Consider the following 11,293-nt stretch of genomic DNA (forward strand, 5'->3'; position numbering starts at 1 on the left):
TTTTCCCCACTGACACTGCTGTGCGCATCGGACTTTTGCTGATTTTCGTTCATCAAACGTCTCCAAATCACACCAAAATGTCTTCCAGCAATTATTCTAGCGATGAAATTTCATCAAGAGATAGTGACTCCTCATACTCCGATGCCTCCTTATCCCATTTTAGTGATTCTTCCCAAGAAAACGAGCCCGACTAATGTTCAAAATATTACTAGTCCCACTCGTAGAGAAACGAGTTTGTTGTCGAATTACGGACCATCGACGAGCGGAACTGGCCCCAGAAAACAGCTAAAAAGGTACGTTTATTTCTGAAACTTAATTATATTATGATATATATATTTTTATTGTGTCTGTTGTTGAATATAATGCTACTTCATAGACATAGTAGGCCTATAGAATGTTATTTTACGTATCAATATTCCCATGTAGCTAGTGTTGAGGTTGTACTAGACTACACAACTTCTTAGTGAAGTGTAGTGAATCTCCAAGTGCAGTGTAGTGTCTGTTAGTGAATGAGTGAATGTAAACAAACGTGATTACAATAAATCCACGTAAAAAATTTCAGATTTTGTACCATTACTACGTCTGTCAATTATTTTGCCTTGCATGATATAATGTTTTGATGTGGTTTTAGGCTAAATTGTATCTCAAATTATTTTTCTAGGAATCAGAAAACACAACGCAAGAAGAAGAGCAAGTCTTCCAAGTCCGAGAGTGTGTCTGCGAGGTATGTCCTTACTAAGTAGAAATCTAAATCTATTGTTGATAATTTTTTTGGGTTTATTTATTTCATGTTTGTTAGTTAAGATCTGACATCAAAATATTAGAGTAGTTTACCTCATCATATTATGCTAGAACAATAATTTGCAGGTGGCACAAGTTCTACCTAGATCTACATTATTTTTCTCTTTCCTTTTTATTTTTTTCTTCAACAAATTGTTCCTTTACTATTTTCTTTTCTGTGTTTTATGTTTTATTTTATGTATGTTCACCCAATATATCTAAGAATAAAATAACTCTAATTAATTGCCTACCTGAGTGGTTTACATTTTATGCACCTTGACAGCTCTTTGATGACTCCGTTGTTTCACCATCCGTTCGTCGTCAGCCTGGCATCTTTTTTGCTATCATACTTTTGTACACACATGTTCTGTGCCTTTGAATTTTTCATTATGAAATACATAAATACTTGTACTAAGTATTAATTGCATGTTCATAAATGTACCAATGCATGATTATTCTAACCCCTAACTCACATTTCATTTATATCTTTACAGATCAATTGAAACTAATCAAGCTACAATGTACATGTAACGTACAACCACCATTCGATGCCTGTGAACAGCATGACCAACATCTGTATCCTTTACATTAGTATTTGTTTCCATTTTATTATGTAATTCTTATGTCTAATCATTGAGATTCATAGGCAAGTACAACATGTATGTGTACACAATGAGTGCCTGCATATTGTGAAGATAAAGGACCATAAGACCATTACTTATGATACATGGTAATGATGGTATACTTTGTAAAACTATTTGAAAATAGTAGCATGTAAGTCTGTCATTTTCTTGTTTATATATATCTCAATGACATGACATGTCATTGATTTTGTAGTAAGTGTTTCTAGATTATGATGATTGTATTAAGATTTTGACAGTTCAATTGAGATTGAGTAACATGTCAACTGTACAATAGAGCATGCATGCATTGTTGAAAAATCTGTTTTAGGATTTATTTTATTTTGTTATCTTTGTAAATAACGAGAATTTTTTTTTTACTTGTCATGATTTTCTTGAGGTTTGAAAATGTTATTACATTATTAAGAGCACTTTGCAATTAAATTGTAATAAAAGAGACAGAAAACAACACTCTCATGTCAAGAATACTGCTTTATTTGGTTACTAGTGAGGGAGAGAGCTTGTGATCGCCTGGCATATCCACATCGGCTCAGTAATAGTCCTGAAACTCACCTGAATACTTTATTTGAACAAAAATAGAAAGCTACATTCTAGGTGGATGATATTTTTTTAAGGCGGAGGCATATAGGAGACGCAGTCGCATTTGTCTTGTTTTTTTTTTTTAGAGTATAATCATAGCAAACCATGAACAACTCTATTACTACAACATGTACACTACAGTACTTAACCAAAGATTGTAAATATCAGTTAAGTTCTTTTATTTATTTGCTTATATGAACACACATACTATACTAAACTCATGTCATTGTGTTTACCTCTCGAAAATAAAGTACATGTATTTTATTTGACACATTCCCTTTTATTCTTTTTTTTTTGTTACAGTCCACTGCCATTATAACGAGGTGCTCGGGACCAAGCCAATTTCCTTGTTAAAATGAAATCATGTTATACTCCAGTTACTGAACACATTGGTTTAAAATTGGGACTGATGAGAATTGCTTGATAATAAAATCTTGGTGTATCCATGTTCGTTATAATAGGAGTGGACTGTATAACATTTTCCATATACCCATTGACTATTTTAAATGTTCTACTGAATGGATTGGACTGAAAGGATGAAGTGAATTTGGCAAACTGAGTAGGTGCATCGATGCAGAGAAAAGAGCTGTAGGAGTAGGGTGACTATTCTACAGTGGAAACTTTTGACAATGAGGTCATGTGCAACCAAGAAATCTTAACCCCCAAAAGCTGTTAAATTACCTTGTCATTTCAGGTATAACTGATCTCTTTATATCAAGTTTGCACTGTATGATTTAATTGAATGTACAGAGTCGTTGACTGGATGTGTGAGATGGTAGTGCTTGAGAAATCCATGAAAGTAAAGGATGAGTGACCCCCCCCCCCCCCTATTTCCTGACTATTTTTTACTGATTTCCTCACTTATTTTCTATTTTTTTCCTATTTCCTTACTATTTTTTTCCTATTTTCTTACTATTTTTCCCTATTTTCTTACTATTTTTTTCCTATTTTCTTCCTATTTCCTTACTATTTTTTCCTATTTTCTTACTATTTTCCCCTATTTTATTACTATTTTTTTTAATATTTTCTTACTATTTTTTTCCTATTTTCTTAGTATTTTTTTCCTATTTCCTTACTATTTTCTTACTAATTTCCCCTATTTTCTTACTATTTTTTTCCTATTTTCTTACTATTTTTTTCCTATTTCCTCACTATTTTTTTTCCTATTTCCTCACTATTTTTCACTGTCCACTAGCACCTAGTTATCACTATTTTTTTACTATTTTCTTCACCATTTTCTACACTATTTTTTCCCTATTTTTTTCCTATTTTTAGGTCTGAAAAATAGGAAAAAAATAGGAAAAAAATAGAAAAAATTGTTTCAAACCTATTTTTTTCCTATTTCCAAAACTATTTTTTCCCTATTTTTTCCTTTAAAAAAAATAGGGAAAAAATAGAAAAAAAATATATTTTCGGGACTATTTTTTCCTTATTTTTCCCCTATTTTTTTACGACTGGGGTTAACTTAAGGAATAGGCTAAGCAGGAAAATTCAACTAGGTAGAAGATTAGATGTTCAAGTTCCAGATATTGATGTTTTACAAAGTGACTTTCTTTTGGCAAGTAAGAAATATAAAAAATTGCTAAGGTACAAAAGGAGGAAGTATGGTAAAGATTGAGTGATTCTTTACGGTCTCTAGGAAATGTATTAAATCAGAGGATAATCCAGAGGAAAGGATGTGTTTGGATGCCGATACAAAATGATTGTTTCAATGAAACTATCACTTTAGAAGAGTTTGAATTAATGGTAAATAAATTGAAAAATGCCAAAGCTTGTGGTGAAAATTTGATAAGAAATGAAATTTTGAAAAGTTGCCCCTTAGAAATGCGTAGGGTTATTGTTGATTTATTCAGTTTTAGACAGTGGAATCCTTCCCTCTGAATGGTATATAGGAGTGATTATCCCAATATTTAAGAATTAAGGTGGAAACGCATATCAACATAATTATCGAGGAATTACCAAGCTCAGTAGCCTTGGTAAACTGTTTACCTCAGTCTTGAATAAAAGAATTTCTAGCTTTCTTGATAGTAATCATTATTTGTTAGGTGAGGAACAAGCTGGATATCGTTCAACATATTCAACCATTGATCATGTGTTTGATTTGAAGACTATCATCGACTTTTACGTACAGAAAAGGAAACGCTTAAATTGTGCTTTTATAGATTATAAAAAAGCATTTGATTTAATTGATAGGAAGTTTTTGTGGTTTGAATTGTTAAAAACAGGTGTGAAATGGCAAAGTCCTAAATGTTGTTAAAAGCTTATACAAATGTGCGAAGTCTTGTATTTCTGCCAACCGCGCAATGTCTGCATTTTTCTTGTGTAACGTAGGAGATAGACAAGGTTTGCTGTTTATTTAAATGACTTTCAAGAATAAATTGCCAAATATTATCCTGACGTGAAAATTTCAAACGAAGAAATATAGAATACCTTACAGGGCGAGGAATTAGAGCTTTTTTTCAAAGTTATTTTGTTTATTGTACGCTGATGACACAATCATTTTGGCAGAAAGCCCTGACGAATTGCAAGTAGCGCTGAATGCAGTACAAGGGTATTGTAATACTTGGTACCTAACAGTCAATGCGAGTAAAACTAAAATAATGATTTTTCCAGAGGGAAAAGTTGAATAGGAAGATACTAAATTTTTATGTATGGTCATGCAATAACAGATGTGGTATATGATTTTGCTTATCTTGGAGTACAGTGTAGTTATAATGGTACTTTCAAATAGGCGATGGCAAAACAGACAGTGCAGACTGGAAAGGCGTTATACAGTATGTTGACTAAAGCGAAGAAAATGCAGTTGTCAGTTGATATTTAATGGCATTTATTAGACCATTTAATTTTGCCTATCTTATTGTATGGGTGTGAAGTCTGGGGACATGAAGATTTAAAGCAAACTGAAGTTTTCCATAGGAAATTCCTCAGAACTTTATTATATGTAAGTTCATATACCCCAGATTGAATAATGTGAAGCGTAGAATAGTTAATTTTTGGTCAAGAATTCATATGTCCTTTTGAAATTTATTTCTGCCATTCATAAAGATGAACATTTGGACTTTACCTTCTCATGGTTAAAATTTATTAAAGACGCATTTAATCAAGCTGGTCTATCCACTATTTGGCTAGGCCAAATAGTGGTTGGGCTTAAATACTAATTTTTTGTTAAAACTGAGACTAAATGATATTTTTTGTCAGGAAAAAATATTTAAAGGCAGCCATATATTTGAAAGCTATTTACTCATCCTAAATAAAACTGATGCTTTTACTCTCTGTAAGTTCTGGTGTAGATCACATAAATTTACCTGTAAACAAAGGTCCATTTTATGCGAACACACCGCATTGTAATATGCAGTGCACACTCTGCCTGTCCACTGATATAGGAGATGAATTTCACTATATTTTTGTTTGTCCATATTTTTAAAGAGAGACATGTTTATATTTACCTAAAAAGTTTTGTAAGACTAAGCTTCCAAGTGATTTGCACATGACAGAACTTTTTGATACTAGAAGCACTTCTCTTCAAGCCTCAGGCTTTCAGGTAGTACAATTAGAGCTTAACATACACTAGCTTGTAAATAGACTGCATTATACTTAAACATTTTTAGTATTGACACTATCTACATTGTATGTATATATTGTGTTTACTAGTTGGTTACATTGTTCACGTTTGTACTTTCATACACTATAGACATACCTGCCAACCTTTACAAAAAAAAAATAGTAATTTATTTCACGTGGACTGTGAGGGAGCGCAGCGACCGAACGCTAGACCGAGGGAGCGAAGCGGACGAGTGGGGGGTGGGTGTGGGAGGGGGGTGTCCCCCCTCCCACGCTAGGGAGCTTTTGGTATTTTGAACATGTAGAAATGCCCTTTCCCTTCACTCTAAACCCATTTTTCAACACTTATGGAACCTCCCCCACAAAAGAATAAACTGTCAAAAACAGCAAAACATGGACTAAAAGCTAAAAATTCTTCTGATGAAATAGACCCTGGAGGAGAAAAATAAAGTCATACATAATTACACTTAATGCTCTCAAACTTTCCACCTCACCTCTACTGATCGCACAAAGCAGTCTTTTCCAGCCATCAGTGACTCCATCAGGCACTTGTTTCTTGGTTGTTCAGAGAATAAACTTGACATACTCATGCCTCATAAACACATGCTGCCAGATATAGAAGACATCTATCTTGTAGAAGTTTTACAGAAGTTTTACAATGCCTCAAGCTTTAAGGCATGAGGACGTTGCCTGTTTCGCTTTCTTGAGAAGTTCCTTGTTCAGAGAATAAACTTGACATACTCATGCCTCATAAACACACGCTGCCAGATATAATTAGAAGACATCTATCTTGCAGAAGTTTTACAGAAGTTTTACAATGCCTCAAGCTTTAAGGCATGAGGACGTTGCCTGTTTCGCTTTCTTGAGAAGTTCCTTGGAGTGCACAGTAGAATGGCATGGCGTGTTCCTTGATAGCAGGTCCATTCTCCTTGTCAAGATGCTATCCAATGTTTTAGTTGAAAGGCTCGATCTGAATTCCGTTTTGTTCTTGTTCACGATGCTGAAAATTCTTTCACAATCGGCATTGCTGTGATACATAGCAAGAAGCACCTTTGCTACTTTCACCAGTGTTGGATACAACACATTTCCAGTGGCTGGAGACTTCAGCTTCGAAATTTCATGCCATTGCGAGTCGATTCTCAAGTCTGGTTTCAGGATTTCATCAGTGAGATCATCCACCTGGAAACAACAAAGCTCATCTTCCAGCTTGTCCCTTTCATCCTCTGGTACAAACTGGGGGTACTTGTTTGCAAAGAACAGCCACTTGTTGAGCTTCACTTGTGTGCGTTTGGAGACATCCAATACATCAGCATTTTGAAGAACTTCTTCTTCAAATGGATAGGACTTTCTCATATAGCTGCATGCTGAAGAGAAGTAGCTGCGTACACTGTCGTAGAATTGCTTCAAGTTACACTGCTCTCCACACTCTCTGATGTATGTGCGTACTGCTTGGCCAACAAACAACTCTTCATCACTTTTCTGATTGCTTTCATCTGTGAACTCTACTTCATACACTTTCAAATGAGCAGTAACAACTTCTGGCTTCACAAATCGAACAAGCAGTGACTTCAGTTGGTTGCACATAACATTATGCATTACATGAATACATGGTTCATCTTTCTGAAGGATCAGGTTACTGTCATCAAACAAAGAAATGGTAATGTTCAAAAAGAGACAATATAGTTTTGTGTTAGGGTCTGTCATCATCTTCATTACACGCTCAGGTTTTGATTCAACTGTTGTTATTGTAGGTTGATCTCTTGCAGCGGATGTTTGTTTTGAAGCAGATTTTGCAGTCTCTTTTGCAGCTGATTTTGCAGCTGATTTTGCAGCTGATTTTGCAGTTGGTCTTGTGGAAGATGACTTTCGAAAGAACGGGTTTGATGCTGTAGAAAGACCTGAAGTATCTTTACTGGCGCTTTTAGCAGACTTCAATGTTGTTGACTTCGCAGGACCACTCGAAGTACCAGACTTTGCAGCACACTGGTTGCTAGTTGAGCTAGAAGTTCCCTTCACTGTGCTGGTGCTTGGAGAACTGGATGCTGTTGATTTACCACCCACATTTGATGTTCCAGACTTGGTAGTGCTTTGGTTGCAAGTTGAACTAGAAGCAACAGGCAGTTTCTTCTTGGGAATCTTGTAACATGTACTAGATGTTGCATAAGTTGTTCCTTGGAGTGTTGATCTAGTAGGACCATGTGAACTGCCAGGTTTTACAGCAGGGGTCACCGATGTGCCTTGCTTGGTAGAGGTAGCCGAACTTAGCGGTGATTCTGCCGATTTGTTTTTTTGTTTCTTTCTTTCTTGTTCCCCTTCTTGTGTGACTCTCTGTCGTTTTGTCCCACTTGTCTTTTTTCTCTCTCCTTCGAAGAAAGGAAGAATTGCATCCCACTGCTCCAAGAGTCTAGTGATGCACTGTCCGAGTGAAAGCCAACGTGTGGACACGTGCTTGATGATCTTGTGCTGGGGAAGATTTTCTTTGGCTTGGAAAGATTTGAATTCTTGCTTTCTCTTGCTGCTCTTTTCCAGATGATAATAAATATCAATGAGCAAGTCCTCTACTCTCACAGGTAGCCGTTTTGCTGCTTTCTCAGCCGCAAGATGCATCAGATGACAGGGGCAGCCTGTGCAGATAAAAAGAATGCAAATAAAAAACAAATGAGAACATATTTAAATATTTTTAAATTGGAAAAGAAATATCAAAACTCTTTGTCCATCACTTAGGCCTTTTTATAGTATACTACACACATGTAGCTGCAAGATATTTAACCAATCATTCCATTACTAAGACAATCAAAGACGACTATATTTTGACTGCATATTCAAAATTATAACAATTTTGTTTTATTTATTTCTTTATCTTCATTTAATTTTTGTATTCATCTATCTTATATTATTGTATTGTTTTTGGATTTTTTTGGAAGGGGGTCTTAGTTCAATGGCATCTAACTAAAAAGCTTTTAGACTTTAGACGATATCTTAGTAAGATACTTGTCTGTATATTTCCTATAATAACAAAAATGCTGTACAAAAATATCGCACTACTCCCGTCACAAAAACATCCCCAAATTTCACCCAAACAGATATTTATGGCACCTAACAATCAAACAATGGTCATGAATTCCTCTGGAATGCCATCAAACTAAGCTGTGCCTGTGGAAATGAACACCACTCACACTCACATACACACACACACGACTATGTTAATGAGCAGCACAAGCATTTCTTTCATTTATATTTCATTTATGTTTTTATATGTTCAGTTTTTCTCTAGAGGTCTACATAACATTATAATACAGTATTCACAAAGACTCACCAGAAATGTACATGGATGGGGCACGCTTGAGGAGAAACGCCGCTACACCTTTGAACTTGCCCAACATCACTGACGCATTGTCCGCGGAAAAGGACACCAGATTTTCAAACGGAATTTCCAGTTCCTGTAGTTCTGCCTCCAGAAGCTTGAATATGTTCTCCCCTGTAGATGGCTTGTTACACTCCTTCAATGAGAGAAGAACAGACAAGGTACGACCCTCATCCGGGTCAAAATACCGCACACATATTGGGTACAACTTGACATCATCATAGTCCGTAGACCCATCCGTTGCCAAACTGAATGGCGATACCTTGATGACATCAACAATCTTTTTCCAGGAATCTTTACCAAGGGTATTGGTGATGCAGCCTGTCTTCGTGCGCCCACATCCATACTTTTTTGCGATGGCCGAATCGGGAAACATTTTCCGAAACAGTTTATTACAGTGGTCAGCAACGCTGAGTGGCAAACTATGTTCAACAATGAATTCGGTCATCAAAACCTCTGCATTAATAACACTCATGTCCGAATCTACCGCGAAGTAGCTTTGTAATGATCTTCCACCGGTTGCCTCGGTATTAGCCTGATGTTTTTTTGTCCTGATGTGTTTCTCAATGTCATTAAGTCCACCGTGAGAGATGCGGACATCACTGGAGCAGCGTTTGCAAAATGCATAGTGATCTCCCAGTTTAGAGCTTGTCAACACAGGAAACTTTAGAGCGTAATCAGCCCGATATTTCTGGGTAGACTTCTTACTCTTAGTTGATTTGCTCATTTTGACGTTTGAAGTTTACTGGTAGCGATCAAAATCATGGGAAAATCAAAGCTAGCTGATCGCAATCGCGGCCGAAACAAAAATCACTCGTATCAGTCCCATATGTAGTAATCCACGTAAGTTTGTATGGTAAATGTGCGCGCAAAACAAGAACACATCGCATGTATTGCATCGCATGTAGTCGTCATGTCTGCACACACACACACACATGACCATACACGCAGTACATATCACCATACGCACGCAATCCTCCCGCTCGTATTACTATACACTCGCTGAAAAACGTGCGTTCATAAAATTAAAACGTTGGCATTACGATTTGGCTGTTAGCCTTGAAGTTCAGACGTTTTAACATTTTAATAGTCAGAAAATCAGAAAATCGTAATTTTGTGACACAAAATCGTAAGGCGTAATTTAAAACAGAAAATCGTAATAATTACGCCAAAATCGTAATAGTTGGCAGGTATGTATAGACCTATCATCATTGGTATCTTTGTGTCATTATCTATGTATAATGTGTTTTATTCACAAGTCATGCATTGCTATTTATATATTTTTTTTCTTCATTATCGTGCCCATTCTGCCCCACTGGTTAGGAAATTGAAATCTCTTACTATTTTTGATTTGTACTTTTACTCCATTGCCCTCCTTGGTTTCTTTTACTTTCAAAATAAATTACCTATTAATATTTTACAGATGTTCACTTTTAATTACCAGATACATAATCACAATACCTGTTTTAAGGATTCTTTTCAATTATGGCAAGTAAAATCAAATAAGTTAATAAAATCAGTACAATATAATTTCGCTGTGATTTGGAACTCCATCTCCAAAGATATCTCGGAATGCAAGTCAGTTAATTCTTTCAAAAAAAGTTGAAGCAATTTCTTTATCTCAAATATGTATAGTTATTTATTTTTTGTTTATATTTGTGTTCAATGTTTTTTTTTTTGGTGGTTATCTTTGCTTTACATTGTTCTATGAATGCTCTGAGAACTACGCTTGTACAAGACCTAAGGGCTTTATTTATGTAGTTACCCATTTCATTTTCTAAATTTGTTAATGAACTATTTTGTATCTTTTGTATCAATGTAATTTTTAACAGAGAAAGAAATAAATGAGAATTGAATTGAGTTGAATTGTTTGTTTGTACTCTCATACCCTGAGAAGGGGTCAAAGAGTCAATCAAATTCTACAAATTCTACAAGGACACTCTAGAACTTCAACTGAATAAAAACATGCAGTTTGCTTTCATATTCCATGTTTCATGACTATTCAGATATATCAAGTGAATGGCCTTTAAAAAACGGTATTTTGAAGAAGAAAAAACATATATTCATGTGCACCATATAATCATTGCTGATCTTTCTTTCTTCCAATGACCCACACAATTACATTAACATTAAGACACACATACCTGTATGGATGATGCCTTTGTTTTCAATGTAGAGTAGAACTCCTCATTGAGATCCATCTCAAGTGTCAGGCCAGTCAGGTTTGGCATAGAACAAAGTGCTTCTGCTAGATGAAGTGATGAGGCTGGTGTGGGACACTGGATATCTTCAAGCTTGAGAGTCTGGACCTGCATTGTTTGTGAATATAGTTGAGCAGCTCATCTACACATGAACAATTATTTTCATC

The 11,293-nt window shown here is 35.5% G+C and overlaps 1 protein-coding gene and 1 long non-coding RNA gene across 2 annotated transcripts; one reads left to right on the plus strand and one right to left on the minus strand.

Moving 5' to 3' along the window:
• On the plus strand, positions 1-2,269 carry LOC115921067. Its single transcript, XR_004062725.1, has 2 exons — positions 1-293; positions 662-2,269. It is a non-coding gene; the product is annotated as an uncharacterized LOC115921067 (long non-coding RNA).
• A 3,435-nt stretch (positions 2,270-5,704) lies between these two features.
• LOC115921333 lies at positions 5,705-9,652 on the minus strand. Its single transcript, XM_030978713.1, has 2 exons — positions 8,878-9,652; positions 5,705-8,185 (listed from the first exon to the last, which is right to left on the minus strand). The coding sequence occupies exons 1-2, from the start codon at positions 9,650-9,652 to the stop codon at positions 6,384-6,386; spliced, it is 2,577 nt and encodes an 858-aa protein (XP_030834573.1). The 3' UTR covers positions 5,705-6,383.
• Between the last annotated feature and the right edge of the window lie 1,641 nt (positions 9,653-11,293).

This window comes from Strongylocentrotus purpuratus, unplaced genomic scaffold (genome assembly GCF_000002235.5).
Source record: "Strongylocentrotus purpuratus isolate Spur 01 unplaced genomic scaffold, Spur_5.0 spur5_scaffold_1, whole genome shotgun sequence".
Classification (NCBI taxonomy): domain Eukaryota; kingdom Metazoa; phylum Echinodermata; class Echinoidea; order Camarodonta; family Strongylocentrotidae; genus Strongylocentrotus; species Strongylocentrotus purpuratus.

What these genes read in the sequence shown, in the direction of transcription:
- LOC115921333 (XM_030978713.1), bottom strand. Translation starts at nt 9,652, where the DNA reads ATGAGCAAATCAACTAAGAGTAAGAAGTCTACCCAGAAATATCGGGCT. An exon ending in CCCATCCATGTACATTTCTG is followed by an intron (nt 8,186 to 8,877) that starts GTGAGTCTTTGT and finishes TTATCTGCACAG; the next exon opens with GCTGCCCCTGTCATCTGATG.